Source organism: Ammospiza nelsoni, chromosome 3 (assembly GCF_027579445.1).
Source record: "Ammospiza nelsoni isolate bAmmNel1 chromosome 3, bAmmNel1.pri, whole genome shotgun sequence".
NCBI lineage: Eukaryota > Metazoa > Chordata > Aves > Passeriformes > Passerellidae > Ammospiza > Ammospiza nelsoni.
The window spans coordinates 13936402-13952698 of record NC_080635.1 but is presented as its reverse complement, the minus strand read 5'-3'; the positions used below and the strand labels follow the sequence as shown (position 1 = coordinate 13952698).

Genomic DNA, 16297 nt, shown 5'->3' with positions numbered 1-16297 from the left:
AGTCAAAATAACAAACAGGGAGAAGCTTCTTCCTGTACTGCATTTGCCATCAAAGCTGAGAATAAAATTGAAAGTCCAAAAGCCTTTTTAGCTCTGCATCATAAGAATTTCATGCACCAGTCCATTGAAAATTTACCAGTAACACCCACTGAATTAGCTACCCATTCTCCCCTCTTTTTAGTGGCTAAATAACTACTAAGTGCTTCTCTGACACAGTCTTTTCCTACAAATTGCTCCTGTGTCTGTCTTGGCTTTATTTAAAAGGAAACAGGAAAAGTCTGTACAATCACAACAGCAAGGTGTTCTACAGTTCTAATATGCACTGTGAAGTAGCTGGAAACTCTTGTTTCAAAGAAATAATGGTTTCCACCATCCAACTTTACAAAAATTACCCCTGTGTTAAGTTTAAAATGACAATCAAAGCAATTATTCTGTCCTGATCATGACTCAGTTCTTTTTATTTTTCATTATTTCCTCTACAGCAAAATTCATTTATGTAATCAACATATTTAACATTATGTAAATTTAATTCCAGTCACTCTATAACAAAACTCAATTTATGTAAATAACAATCATTATTCAGAACAAGAGCCAGATTTTGAATAATAGTGTGTGTGTGGGCTTAACGAAAGTCTATTTCACGCTCTTTATGAAGTATTTAATAAGTATTTAATAATAATAGTATTTATTATTTAATAAGTATTTAATAATGTCCTGTTTTTCCTGAAAGCAAAATTGATCACACTCTGTATCTCTGAAATGGGATGCTTTAGGATAAATGTCAGCACTTAAGGAACTGTAAATACCTCTTACTGTTCCAATGAACTCCTCCAAACGTTTCAGAAGGTCAGCATCTCTTTCAAAGTCATAGAAGTGGTGCTCTACCCAGTGTCGACACACATTTAATACTCTGCAAGAGCAAAGAATAAAGAATCACTCCAGAGTCAGTCTGTCTTCCCTGTCAAAGCAGCTGCAAGAAAGGCCACTGGCAGCACCAGGAGCCAGGGCAGCCAACAGGTGGCACTCCAGAAGAAATTCAGGGTGGCTCCAGGGATGCAGCACTCACCTCAGCTGCACAGGTTGAATGTACTCTTTCCTAAACCTTTTCAGCTCTGCACTGAGGGGCTGGTCTCCGTTCTCCATGGCAATACGGTCGGCTTCCGTGGGCTCAGGCTCTGGAATTTCAAACCTAGCACAGAAGATGGGTGTGAGCACTAGGCATCTGTTACACCAGTCTTGGGCACAAGCTTCTGGATATAAACTTATATACATTTTACTGGCAATCCTTGAATTGGACAACTTTTTAAAAAGGTGTTTGAAGTGACTCAAAACCAACTGGAAAGCCAGAATCTTACACACTCCAAGTAAAAAGAAAAAAAAAAATGCACTTCATAAGAACAGTATTTTTAAGTGGCATACCTTTCTATTAGCAAACTCAGCAACTCTTGAGGTCTACAGAAGGATCTATATGTTGTGAGAAAAGTCCGAACAAAGTTGGGATCTAAGACAAAGAATAATTTTACACTTATGTCAGCAATTACCTGGGTTTTTTTTCTTTTGCAATAACTTCAATTATCTGTTAAAATTAAGGATGTCACCCTATCAACTTACAGAGAAGATGATGTAAACCAAAATGGCTTTGGCAACAGTTCAAAACTTCCTAAAACAGTAATACAAAGTAGAACTTAAAACCAATTTTCATTCTGTTGAAGGTTCACAACAATAACTTCCTCCTCCCCCAATTGTTAAAAGACAGGAGTCTTCTCCAATGACTTTGAAATTAATGAATAGATGGTTTTATTTATGAGTAAACAACTTTGCTTTTGACAGTGACTGGGACATGAGAGCTCAAAAAACACATCAAGTCACTCTGCACTGGATAGAAATGGCCTCTTCCAGGGGAGAATACTTCCCCTAAACAGGCACAACTGATAACTACTCATGGTTAAGGCAGCCTAGATATTTTTTCACCTGACAGCTATGTTAGAGGTTATATTTATTTCACCTCTAGAAAATCAACTGATTTCATTTAAATTGACTAATTACATATCAATTCATTTAAAATATGAAAATGTGTCTTAAAAACAATCAAAACAATCAGAAAACCAAAGTGTCTCTCATAATTACAAAAGCAAACCCATTTGTTTTCAAATATGAGGAAATGCAGTGACAGTTCACTGGCACTGCACAGAGCTGACTAGAAACAAGGCTAGCACTGTTGTCACTGAACAGAATTAATGAGCACATTGCAACAGCTTTGCATATTAAATCCATATCCAGATTTGAAAACCAAACCCCTACTGGTAATTGTCCTAACATAGAGTGGCTGAAGAAGAGCTCACAGGACGTGAAGCAAGAATTCCTGTAGGCTATAACATGTAAGATAAAAAGACTGCATTATTTGACCTAATGCTCTACTGGATTTGTTTCCTGCAATATGAATTTTTAAGAGCTGCTTTAAAATCCTCCTTAACTCTTTACCAGGATCTTGTCCATTTGAATGAACATTCCAACTTCCTTAGATCCCACTGAGCTGTTCATTTGGGCAACAGTTTACTGTGATGTGCTGCACACCTTAACTCTGCCATGTAACACAGCATTTCCTTGCAATTTTGTTGCATGATAATTCTCATTCCTTAAACAATTAGCTATTCTGCTTCTCACATGTCCTCCATTACCCCATTTTCCTAATCATAACCCCTTTCCCACCAGTCCTTGAAACTGTACAGTCCAAAATTATTTTCAAAGGCAGAACTCCCATACTTTTTGAACAAAAAAGGTCATCCCTGTTTACATCATCTTCATCATGAAAATACACAAGTTCTGCTGTGCTAAAGAAGCACTCATGCTTTCACAGCTTGCAATCTGTACACAGCATGTACTCTAAATACATAGACAAAATAAGAGATTTTGTCTACATGAAAAAAAGAGCTTCCATAGCAATTAAGATCTTCAGATCAATGCAAGCTCTGAGTTGCAGCTATTGTTATTTACAGGTAGGGTCAGCAGATAAATCCACAATGCACATTGAATTTCAAACCAAGCAGATCAGAAAATCAAATCTAACTTTGTTATCTTACTAGCAACGACTGTGACTCAAAATAGTGTACAATATATGAGTAAGTTTTAAAAAAAATACAGACAACACCAGTTAGCCAGGATGTCTGCTCATGTGATAATTCTCTCTTCAATGCAGCCAATTTGAAAGCTAAAAAAGAACAATAACTGTTCTATGAGGATTTATAAATAATCACCCTTGAATTCCTTAAGAAAGGAAACGGACACTATGATGACGCACAAGCACTCTTAACATATCTAAGCTTTAAAAATAGAAGAGTGCTGCCCTATAGATAAAAAAAATGCCATGACTTTAAAATGTTGGTACCACCTAATCCAGCTGCTCTGAATCAAGAATTGGGCAAGAGGAGATAATGAATGCAAAAACACATTAAAACAAGGAAAACCCACCACAATATGCAAATAGGGTCAGAACCTGAACTTCTAATTGCAGGGCAATTTCTCTCATGTAAAAATACATGGAAAACTGCTTTTGCAGAGATTTCTCTCTTTTTTTGCTGCTCCACCACAGGATAGTTTGGAGAGTCTGCCACACCTTGCGACCAGGTGGCCATCAGGGCTGTCTCCCTGTCTGAGCTGTTGCAGAAGCTGGATGCCTCCCACCCCTGGCAGAATTGTTTCCTTAGAGCTTTCCCTGATGCACAGCAAAGAAATTTTGGCTGAGAAAATGGTTTCTCATTTGTCAAGAGGGTGAGGGATGACAAATAAAAGGTCCAACATCCGTATCTACAAATGAGGTGGACTGTGTGGATCTTCATATATTACAAAAAAATTGAGACCTGATTTGACTACAGCAACAACTAAACTGCAACAGTTTGTATGACCTTTGCAAAGTATATCTGTAATTATTTCTTACACCACTTGACCTACAAAAATACCTAGAGAAAAGCCACAGCTATAGTAAATACTGTCTTTAAACTGGCAGATCAAGGGCTGCCATAACCAGGCACACTGAATTTCAGAAAAACTGACTCAGAAAGGTACACACTTGCTGTTCTGGCATCTGAATATAAAGCCAATAAAGACTTTAAAGATCATCATTACAGATAGACAATTCTGTGTGGGGCAAGAAAAGCATTTCTACAGTCTGTAGCTGTTTGGTTACATATCACCAAGGCACTCATCCTCCCAGGTCTCCAAGCAGAGGAGAAGCCTTGCACTCAGCTGATACATGTGTGAAAGAGCTAACCCGGTACCCTGGTACTTCTGGAGAATTGCTGCCCTTCTCACTGCATCTCACAAGATGCAACAAACCCCTCAATGATTTACATCACCAATGGATCATGTTTCCTGCACAACAGAGCATTTTTGGTTGAGTCACTCTATCTTTTATTTCTTTGCTGCCCTGGAAAAGACTGCACAGAATGGTGAGAACAATGATGTTTTTCCTCACAATTATAACCAATTATAAAACAGAAGGTATAGAAGATAAGAGTGTTGAGAAATTATGCACAATGTAGCAATGCAGCATCACATCCACTAAGATGATTAAGGCTACAAAGACAAGCTACATACATTATAAGACAACTATTTTTATCCTTTTGGTCAAAGTCTTTCAGACCACCTCTCAGAACCTATATTCTCAGTTTTCTCATACAATACTTTTTGCTAATTCTTTTGCCAAGGCAATACTAGATTTAAAAATAATAATAGAAAAGTGTTTCCCTTTCTCTAAGGCTGAGTTGTTTGATTTAACTTTCAAGAGTTACGACATAAATTATGTCATAAATCATGCCTATAAAATACAAAGCCAAGAGCTAGAAGTTTAAAAAGTTACAAGAAAATGAAGACAGCTACAAAACTGCTCAGATAAACTGCCAGCACAAAATTGCATTTGGCTTTATAGTAAACATTAGGAAAATTAAAAGAAGAGCAAGAATAGTAATGAAGAGATTAAATATAAGTATTTTTAAAAGTAAACAGAGTACTAAACTATAGAAATTATATTCTGCTTACTGCTCACTTCTTTCAAACAAATATTCCTGATCTATGCAGGGTATCTAGGACTGAGATGCAGAAGAACAATCTACAATTAAGAGTGTAAAAAGGAAGAAAAAAAAATTGTTGAATATGAAAAGCACCAATATCAAGATGCATGAAGTTTCAGAATAACTGACATACAGACAGAATCAGGACAAAAAAAATCCAAACCCCAAACACAAGCCTATGCTTTGCAGCACAGCTTATGAAAATCCTGGGCTACCATCAAGAAGAACCCCACACACTGAGGTCAGCCTGGATAACCACATAAATGTCTAACATGACTTCAACACAAACAGAAACCCTAAGTCTAAAGTCCTTAAATCAAATCCTCACTGAAGTTCTGATCAAGGCAAAGCTCTGAGGACAAAGTATGCAAGTGACTGCATCTATCAAGTTGATATTGGTCCTTCCATGGCACGCCAGCATGGACACAGCTGATAGAGTACAACCCTGAACTGAAAACACTGAGCCCATAATTCTCTCCCACAATGCTGGCCCTTCCTGTGTCACCCAGCTTTAAAAGTCTGGAGGGAAGGCAGTTCTTGTAGCCTGGGGCACAAAGGAAAAAGTATTGTCTGGAGCTCAATTGCTGCAGGCTGCAGGCTCCCACCACCTCCCCTGCATGAGAACAATCTCATGCACATGTAATATCCTATGTGAACTGCCAAACATATTCACTTTTTACTCATTTAATGTATTTTGCTGCATGTATTTAACACAGAGAGAGAAGCATGAACTAGTTACTACCTTGAGTTTTGGCTGCACAAACCAAGTGCCTCACCTGCATACATGTGGTATGTCAGCCTCTCGATGAGCTTCACAACAGTTCCTGCCTTGATGATGGGGATTCCAGATTTGGGCTGCATGTTCTCTTCAAATACAATATTCTCTTCAGAGTCGGGTTCTGCAAATCTATAAAGCTCAGGATTTGGAAATCTCATCTGCTCCTCTTTTTCTTCCTGTAACATTGTTACATCCAACATCCTTTCCAGCGTGCTTCTATATTGCAAAGATATCAATGCTGCCATCCAGTTGTTTTTCTCTTCAGCTGATTTAGCAGCAAAAATAACACTGTTCTCATCTTTTAAGATGATTTCAAAAGCATGTCTATACTCATTAGTGTCATCTTTATCATTGATTTGTACCTTTCGCATGAAGAACTTCTCCTTGAGTCGATATTCTGCATTGCTAGCACCAGGGAGTCTTGGCTGGCCATGATTTGACTTACAGCAAATCATCAAGCCATCAAAGAGGAATATGTGTCTCTCGTGCTTTGCTCCTACACGTGTGAGTGTTCCTTCCATGATGAACTCGTTACAGCACTGTCCAATGTCTTTACCCTCCCAACCATCAATATTTTTCTGGATTTCATTCATTTTCTTAATTGCTAGCTGCTTCCCCTTCATCTGCTGAGTATAGAACCGGCATGCGGATTCACTTCAGTGGAGGATGGGAAAAAGGCAGCCTGTTAGTACATATGTTTTTAAAAAAACACAACCACCACTAACACAAAAACACCAGATCATCCTTCTGAGAAGTGAGGATTGCACTGAGAATGCAATTTCATAATTCAATATCAGCACCATTGCAAAGTCTTGACTAAAGCATCTCATCTGATAAATTTTCTACTTATCTTCAGCAATAGATGTTTTACCTAAACACAAACAACCAGAGGCAGGCAAGCTGTGAGCGCTCCTTAGCCCAACAAGTCACTCACTTCCATAACCAACAGAACAATTCTAGATGGCATTAATTTGAAACAAGTACATTCAGAAAAAAAAAAGCTGTTAACTGCATTCATGTTCAAGCCTAAAGGTTACCCTTGGCAGCACAAAAATTGTCTGGCAACAAAAATATTGAAACAATTTTAAGAGTAGTTTCAAATTCAAGAACATTACCTTCTAACCACACAGAAAGGTACTTTTAGAATATTTTTAGGTGGATATTTATTATCTGAGCACAATTAACCCACAAAAGCCGCAACTTTCTACTTACCAGTGAATTCTCAGAACGTCTCAACTACCAGTTTGCAAGGACACATAGAAATTAGAACTGTTTTAAAACAATAACAAATTATCTTGGCTTTGATGTCACTTCCTCTGAAAAAGCAGGCTTGTCACAAACTATTTTGTTCATTGTTTACTAAAAGAGGAAACCGGGAGCCCTGGATTTATAGCAAAGCATTAAGAGCAGAGAGCAGAAAAAGCGGAAACGTTTACCTAAGCCTTCGCTTTGCAAGGCTTTTGGAGCATATCCGTTCCATACTGCTTTGAAGATTTAGCAGGGCAGTTATTGCTTGCTTCAAGCACTCCTTATCCTCTTCATCCTCACTTTTTTCTTCCAATTGCTGTGAACATTGAAAGTCAAAGACAGGAAGTGTTACAAACATTCTGGCGCGTGCAAATCCAGAAGTTTGACCCAGGAAGAAGAAATCTAACATTCTGCTGATTTTCCACGCTCCTGCTTGTTATAAAAGTTAATGGTAATAACCAGGTGTGCTACTGACACAGGTGAGAGACAACTCTCTGCTAAGAGCTTAATCTCATTAAAATCCAGCACAGTCACTAAGGTCCCACAGATACAAACACACTCAGAGTATTTATCTCAAACTGGTCTGATTTCTCCTACAGCTCCTTACTGGAACCCATTTCAGGTGTTAAATCCTGAGAAGAACAAGAAATTAAAGAGATCCCCATACACACCATACTACAGGACAAGATCAAATCAGTCTCTAACACAGAAACATCCTGGAACAGGCAAGCTGGACCCAAAGCTAAGCAGAATTCCTTCATCACATCTAAAAATAGAAGATTACAAGGACTCTCACCTCATGAATAACAGCCTAATTAATAAATCAGGTGGAAGGGGACCTTGGAAATTATCTCAAGCCAACCTCCAGCACAACTGCAGAGCCAACACAAATCAAGCTGCCCAGAGCCACAATGAGCTTTGAATTTAAAAACAAAACTAAAACTGGATAAGAAGGGTTAACACTTAATATTTGTGTCTAACTATTGTTATGACAGGTAAATTTTTAAAACAAGATTTGCCATGCTTAAGATTGCTTAAATTGAAGATTTGCATCTCAAATCTTCATTTAAGCACTAAAATGTTTCATGTGAGAGAAAAAATAAGTGACTACAGTTGTGGCTTAGATGTCAAACTGAAACAACATTTGCAGAATTATTAACAGAGAAGCATTCTAGATTATCACACACCAAGAATTAACTCCACACAATTGAAGAATTTGTTTTGGTGGTAGAAGTGAAACAAAGGCCAGTATGAACCAGAATAAGACACCCTTGCAAAAAGTAAAATTGTGCTGTTTGATTCCAGTGTAAAATATAGGTATTGTCCTTAAAAATCCAACAGAGTACAACAGTCATATTTGATATTTTAATGGGTCAGAGAACAGCACTATTTTTTCCCTAACTCAAGTTAATCATCCAATGCAACAGCTGTCAATGCCAAAGACTATTTTATTTGTTTTCAGCCATAAGGATGACTACAAAGTTTATTCTAGGCAGCTTTGGTTCATGTAGTGTCATTTCTTGTGCTCTCAACCTAAGCAGCATTAGGTGGGAGAGCCTACTTGAGTAACAACCACTGAAACAGGTCTGAGAATGCACCACAGCAAGCATTACTCCCCAAAAGATCTTAGGGACATATCATCCAAGAAGGAACAGACCACCCTCTTCATATTCCTCTGCTCTCCAGATTTAGGGAGGCATCATCTCCCCTTTGCTTCAGTTTTGCAGATCTGGGTTCAGAGAGGATTTCAGACCAAGGAGGGAAGTCCACCACTGGCAGAAGTCTTGAAAGAAATCTTTGAAAAAGCTGTAACTACTTCTAAGACTTTGCATCTTTCCTGCACAAGGATTCAGAGAAGGCTCTTTGCCTTGTGTGCTGCCTTTTTACAAACTTCCATCAAAACAGTCTGGCTGGATTTCCTACAATTTCTGGGTTGCTACTCTTCAGCAGTGGAAGAGATTGTTTAAGCCAGGTCTCCTTGAAAATACGCCTTACTAGGTCCTACAATATTCTGTACATTCTCTTCAGAAACAAACTAATAAAGAGTAACATTCATTACTGCAAAGCATTCTGCTCTTATGTTGCTTTTTACAGCAACCTCTCTCCAGTTGCAAAAATATTGGTATTTATCCATGTCCCATAGCAAAACACATATTTACATATAGAGAAAGCAGTTAATACTTAGAAACTAAATAAAAATCCAGTGAGTGTAATTATGCTCCAGGTTTAACATTTAGGAAGTGCTGTGCAAAAATCTGTGCTGTATTCTGTGTAACACAAACACAAATGGCAAATCAAGCAATAATCTGAATCACTATGGAGACACTTCTCTGGACACAGGAATTTGGAAGTTTATATTCCAGCATGGTACTGTACAGTTACCAAAACCAGACTTAACCAGAACTCAGTGTAAATTACAGCAATGATTTCATCTTACATTGCCCCTGAACGGTTCAGAAAAGGTGGAAAGTGAAATGGCATAACTGGAAAGCATCCAGAAAGTTTCTCTGCAAATCTCACTCATTCTTCTATAGCTGTGCAGTGCCCCCTAATGAAGAAACCAGGGAGATGCTAAGTAAGTGGTGAGGGGGTTTTGTTTTGGGGTTGTTCGCTTTTGTTTGTTGTTTTTTACAGAAAGTGCACTATATACTACAAAAAATATTATAATATTATGTGAAGGAAGTGCAGACTTCTGATTATCAGTAGTATTATAGAGATTGTAGGTTTTAATAATCTTATGAGAAAATATTAGCTTATCATTCGTGTGATTCACAATACTCCAGGCACAAGACACTGTTCATTCAAGGGAAAAAAAACTTGGAAAATAGACTGCTAGGGAAGTCTTTAACAAAAAGAAAGTAGTCTACATTCTAGACCACAATTTCTGAAGAGATACCAAGAAATGGAAGACAGGGTATTTTGTTCTACCTGTTGCATACCACAAGGATTACATATTTATAAATTCCAAAGAGATAGAAAAGAAATCCTTCTCATGCAATGCACAATTAGACTGTGGTAGTTAACCTCTTATCCTGTCAGAGAAGCATCTCTCTGGAAATACAGTGATAGAAAATACAGAGGAGAACCATAGGAGCAGGTGTCATGACAGATAGGAAATCTTGTACTTCAGGGTTTGCATCACAACCTAGACTTCTGCCTTCCCAGAAGATGAAGTCCAACCACTGAAATTTGTAAACTGCAAGTTCCCCAGTTTCTCTGGGAATCAAGACCACAGCTTCAATACACAGAAGACAGAGCTATTTTGTAATCAACAATAAAACCAACAGGGTTTCTTCTCTGAGCAAGGCAGGCAGGTCTGCTGGCACTTGGACATAAACCAATACTGGAAGGTGGCTCAACAGCACAGACACTTGAGAGCATCCTCTGACTTTCTGTAATTCCTAAAAAAACCAAAAAAAACTCAGCCCAAAGCAGCAGAGTACTGGGGACAAAAGAAAGTGTTCTCATATCTAGAAATTTTGAATTTTTAGAAAGCATCAGGAAATAATCTGGGACAGTAAATGGGGACAACTGCAGGGAACACTATGCACTTCTGGAAAATGCTAGCAGACTAAAAAGCAACTCCCACTTGAACCTTGAAGGAACTCCACATGCCATATTCCTGAACATATGTACACAGCTTCAATACACTGAAATTTGAAAAGTCATTTTGTTCTCATATAAACTCAGACAATCTTGAGCACAGTGCAGTAAAAATATTCATACAGTTATGTTTATTTAGGTCTACATTGCAGCAGGAGTGTTGGTTGCATTGACAGTGGAACAGAACTTAGTATCTTACTGAAGCAATGATAAAAACCTTTTCTCTACTCAAAGTTTAATTATGTCTTCTCAGTTTAATTTTTAAAAGTTACATAAAATAGCACATATCAAATATCAAACCTCAGACATCAGACAATTAGCTACAAAAAGCCTTCATGCATTCTCTTGGAAGTACATTTCAAAAGGCCCTCATCTTTCATTTCATGTTATGTTTAACTCATAATATAAAATATGATCAACTCATCAGGAAGCATACTGGACAAGTAAAGCATCAAAACAGAGGAAAACAAAAAGCATTTCAACTTTTAGAACAAGATTGCTTGTTCCTTCACCTCTTTACTATGTGACTTAAAAAAGATCCTAAATATATGTTGAAAATTCAAGTACATCAAATGTCATCTGAGGCCAAAAAAGGTAAAAACATTTGGGCTAAAGAAAGATATGAATTTAAGGAATTGTTACTTTGATTATCCAGTGTGAACATTCTCATTTGGGAAGGGATGTGTGTGTATGTGTAAAATTAAAATAATTATGTTTCAGAATTGAATTACATTACTCTGAAGTGCCATTTTGAAAATCAGGATGGACACTGAGGAGAAGTCAGGAAGACCCATTGAGAACTGTTCACTACACAAGTCTGTCAGCTGATGTTTCACCAACTCAACTGTTCAAAAGGTTTCTTATGTGGCCAATTTGCCATTAGCATTCCCATAAAGGGGTACAGCCTGTCAGAAGATCATATTCCAAATCTGCTCCAAGGCTACAGCACCCTACTAAGTGTTTTACCTGGTGTCTCCTCAGCAGGAAGAGGTGCAATTTTGCTCTCAGTTTCTGCAAGTTTGCTCTCAGTTTCTGCAGCTGAGAAGGGATTCAAGTACGCAATCAATGTTAGGTTACACACTCAGCATCTCCTGCACCAAGGAAGGGATAGAAAAGCAAAGTCTTTTTTTCAAATGTCTTCTCTGAGGCTTTCACAAAACTACTTCCTAAACATTCAGAATTTTTATAGGCTACTAGCAGCCATTTATGCATTCCATTACTGGGAAAGGCTACTTTGCCTATAGGAGGGCTTGACTTCTCAAAGTACAGAAAACCCGTTTGCTCCGCATTTTTCAGAAATATGGAGTTTGGTTTTTTGGGTTTTTTTTTTGCATGTGCTGATGTCTCCTCCACAGCAGCATCATTACCTTTCTGCAACAAATGTACAAGTTCACACAGATCCTTCCAGAGAGTTCATGCTCTGAAACTCTCTTCTCTCTTACTGTCACTTTGGTTTGTCTCATCACTATTAGCAGACCTGCAGAACACATTAGAAATTCAAAACTCATAATTTAGTTTATAACATTTATTTAGATCAGTATTTGAAATCTCATTTACCTACGTGCTTCCACACTTTTAATTGAGGTCTTCCATTTTCTTCCCCCAAATTTTCCATCAAAGTAAAGATAATGCAATTTAAAAACATCTTCCCTTTCTGTTTTGTAATTCCAAAGTGGATTAAAATCCACTTTTTCTGCTTCAAAACAATTCAAGTCTAATCTTTGCCAGAAAATTTTGCAAGGCTGTAAGCAAAACTGGATGACACCTCTATGTTTGGACAGAAATGTATGAATTTTTGAACAGAAATGTATGAATATTTCGATGCTATGTAAGGTGAATGTACAATTTCAGAGATCATTCTGAGAAGCAAGGGTAAAATCCTGCTGATTTTAAGAGGAACCCTGGTGGTTAAGTAAAAAAAACCAGCAGGTGAAGTGAAATGAAACTGCAAATGACAAGAACAAACCATAAATGGTGTTTGTTGTTCCACTTGTGTTTGTTATTTCCTTCCTGTTTCCCTTGAATATCTTGAAGTATTGACAGAAAACATAAACCTCCACTGTTATAAGAGAAACAAAAAAAGCTGGCAGTGGGATTAAATCCATAGCTCCATATCCAGAAGTATTCCCAGTGAAGAGATACAAGCATATGGAAGTCTCAACCACTGCACTACCTCTCTCCAAAGATCTGCCTTTTGTACACAAGGTGGCAGGAGAAGAGGACAGGGAAATACAAGATGGTTTTTAAAAGATTATGCAACAATGCAAGTGTATCAGAGACTGCATCATGACTGCCATAGTCACAAAAACCAGGAGTTGAAAATCCCAGCTAAAATAAGCTTCTTAACATTCAGTCCTCGATGGATTTTGTCAAAACTTTTATTTAGCAGGGGAAAAAAAAGAACAAAATTTGTGCAAATTCGTGTAACACCCATCCATTTTCATGGGAGCTTGGCCTTGGGTGTTCAGCACAAGCTGCTGCCATGAAGTTGAAATGCTCTCCACCATCACTAACAGCAGCCACTGAAAAATGGGAACAAATCAGTTAATACAGCTCTTCTAGCTCCCACAGGACTACAGAGCATTTGCCATGCAGGCGGTTCTGGAAAATTGATTGGAAAACAGGACTTTGGAACACTACGGTTAAACACGCAAGTGAAGCTGTAAGTCTGGAGTTCAGGACATGCTTCATTTGACTTCCCAGAGAAGTCTGGCCCTGTGACATCCTACTCCTGCCTCAAGGGATCAAAGTACAGCCTTTGCTGTTACAGGGCCAGCAGGATTGACTGACACAGCTCCAGTGCCACTGAGGACTGGAAGGCAAAGGGTCACAAGGAACATTTTATGCTCACTTTTGTTATATTTTATCCAGGTTTTGCAGAAAAGCAATTTTAGAGAGATAATAGAAAAAATATTCTCAGAGGTACCTCTTTAGAAAGGAGATTATTAGAAATTATTAGAAAATTTCCTGGAAAGAGACATTTGCTTCTCAAAATCCCAGATACACCTGTGTGTAAGGAAAAAACCCTAAGAAGCAAAACATGCAGCCCCATTACACCTCCACAACAGATGACACAAATCACTGACAATGAAGTGACACCCATGTGCACAGATTCAGCTGATACAAACACAGGAAACACATCAACGAGTGCCACAGCTAGAAAGAGAATTAAGGACCAATTAATTCAATTAACAATAACCAAATTTCTGGGAAAAGTGCACACACATCCACAAATGTGTGACAAAGTTTTATTTTTCCCTATCAGCTTCTCCCTTTTGGCTGATGAACACACAACTGACTTAAGGCATAAACTCACTAGCACTTAAAGGAGAAAAGAAATAGAAATACTGTCAATGAAACCCCACAAGCAAGAAGTAAATACAGAATCTCATTTTCTCATTTCACCTGGCTGTATCAGCTCTGGCTTCTACCACGTGACACAACTCCGGTACCTTTACAACATTCCAGCTGTAATACAAGTCTTCTTAGCTTAACAATATGAAGTTTCTTTAATTTTTTACCTACTGTCACATTCTAGGAAACCTCTTCTTAGACTTCAGTCCAAATTTTACATCATCCCAGCTTTTTCTAAGAAACACCTAAATACACCAGGTAGTCCTTATCACACACTAGCAACAGTTTGGTCAAGCTACACTTTCTTTAACACACAGACCTCCATCTGTTACAGAGACCCAGAACTACACATTATTTCCAGTGGATCTAATAAATCATCCACATCTGCAGCTACATACACAAAGATATGTCAAACTTGAATACTTCTGCTTTTTATTTATTTCAAATGGTGCTGTGCATACACGTTACTGTCCTTGGAAAGAAGCACTGAAGAAAAAAGTGATTTCAGAAAGTAAAATCTTGTGCTGATATTAAGTGAATAGATTCTAGAAATAATTCACAGCTAGTTCAAGTCCATGATTTACTGGTTTTAGCAGTAATTAAAGGATACTTTGCAAATTGACTAAAGCAACAGAACCTGATAATCACAGTGCTCATACTGAAGACAAGCAGCCCAGACAGTGTTGTGAGACAATGATCTATAATTGCAGATATTGTAAAACCATTGCAGACTGACAAAGTTCAACTAATTAAGACTGTGATTCTCCACCCTGGGCTGGGTTACACCACTTACAGATGGCATTGCAAACCGAATTCACTCAATTTGTTACAGTCTGGAACACGACACTGGTGAAACAAGGCTGAGAATCAAAGTGAAGTCAAAGCCCAAATTACTTTGGGATGTGCTGCCCAATAAAACACACAGCAAGAAACTCAGGACATCAAACTCAAGATACTCTAGTCCTAAACTAACACTGTACTACCTTGTGCCTTCTTCAGCAACATGTAACAAATACAACACCAACAGGTTGGGAAATGGAGAGGTTATCATCTTGAAAGACCTTGCCAAATCAGAATTATTATTTTTACCATTAGCATGGTGGAAGAGGAAGACAAAATGTTCAAGTGAGGAGTATTCCTACTTCAGCTGAATTGCCAGTCAGTAAAATCTGAAAAGTTAATTATCATCTAAGAACAAAGTTTGAGAAAAAATAAATATAATAGATGCTGCTGTGAAATGAAAGTATCCTGAGATTTTTAGTATATTATAGACAGAATTCCAATTAAAATAGAAATATAAAAAAATTAGCATTAATTTAAAATATTAAAATATATTAGCAAAGAGATGATAGTTACCATTCCTTAGTCATGGGACTCAAGTCTGTGCTTGGCTTAAAAAAACCCCAACCACACAAAATCCCTACCAAGTTCTTCTGTTGCCCAAAATATATTGTTTTATATAAGCAAAGTTTATATATGCTTTGCAGCATTTCTACCTGGAAAAAGAAGAATTTTAAAGTAATCTATTCACTCAATGAAAGAGTATCATACATACATACATATGTGCAGCATTTGAAACAGTGCCCAATTCAAAGGTCTTGAAAATCTCATTTTTCAATTACTAAATATCATAATAATGATTCTATGCTCATTTATTATCTGAACATCTGCAGAAAAGTGCAGTTTCACACAAAGCTGCTATTTTATGTAGTTCCTATATAAAAGTTTGAGGACTTTCAGGTTGGTTGAAGGAAAACACAGCTCTTAGTCCTATAGTAATTACCCAAAAATGTAACAGCAAGAATATTCAGCTAAAAATAGAACATGCATTTGTGCATTCCTGGTACCCTGTCCAACTTCAGGAAGGCTTCAGTTTCTAAATAGGATAACCTTCAGTGAATAGAAATTTACTTTTTTTGGTAGTCTGGGTAGTTAGAAGGTAACTGAAACGCATTTTAAATAGATAACTTCAAAATATGCAACATTATAGAACACATCTCAAAGATAAATGCTAACCTCTCTATCCTTAAGTATATCTATATTCAAGAGGAATCAAATGTTTTTCCACATGCTACTTTGCCAACATTTTGTCTCTTCATAACCAGAGGTCCATTATCATAGCATTTTTGACTTGATTATTCATAGACACACTTGCAATCACTAACTCAGGCCTCTCATCACACAAGAGAATTCAGTATCTTGTATCAGTGGAACTGTCAGGATGATATAATTGCACAAATATCCTTCT

General features: G+C 37.5%; 1 protein-coding gene across 1 annotated transcript in view; it reads right to left on the bottom strand.

Moving 5' to 3' along the window:
* SOS1 (SOS Ras/Rac guanine nucleotide exchange factor 1) overlaps nucleotides 1-16297 on the bottom strand; it is a 38213-nt gene that overhangs the window by 9163 nt on the left and 12753 nt on the right. Inside the window, exons 9-13 of the mRNA XM_059467242.1 lie at nucleotides 7281-7408; nucleotides 5843-6498; nucleotides 1420-1501; nucleotides 1067-1189; nucleotides 807-910 (exon numbers count right to left, since the gene is read on the bottom strand). Coding sequence (XP_059323225.1) covers nucleotides 807-910; nucleotides 1067-1189; nucleotides 1420-1501; nucleotides 5843-6498; nucleotides 7281-7408 — 1093 coding nt within the window. The remainder of the gene's footprint in view (nucleotides 1-806; nucleotides 911-1066; nucleotides 1190-1419; nucleotides 1502-5842; nucleotides 6499-7280; nucleotides 7409-16297) is intronic.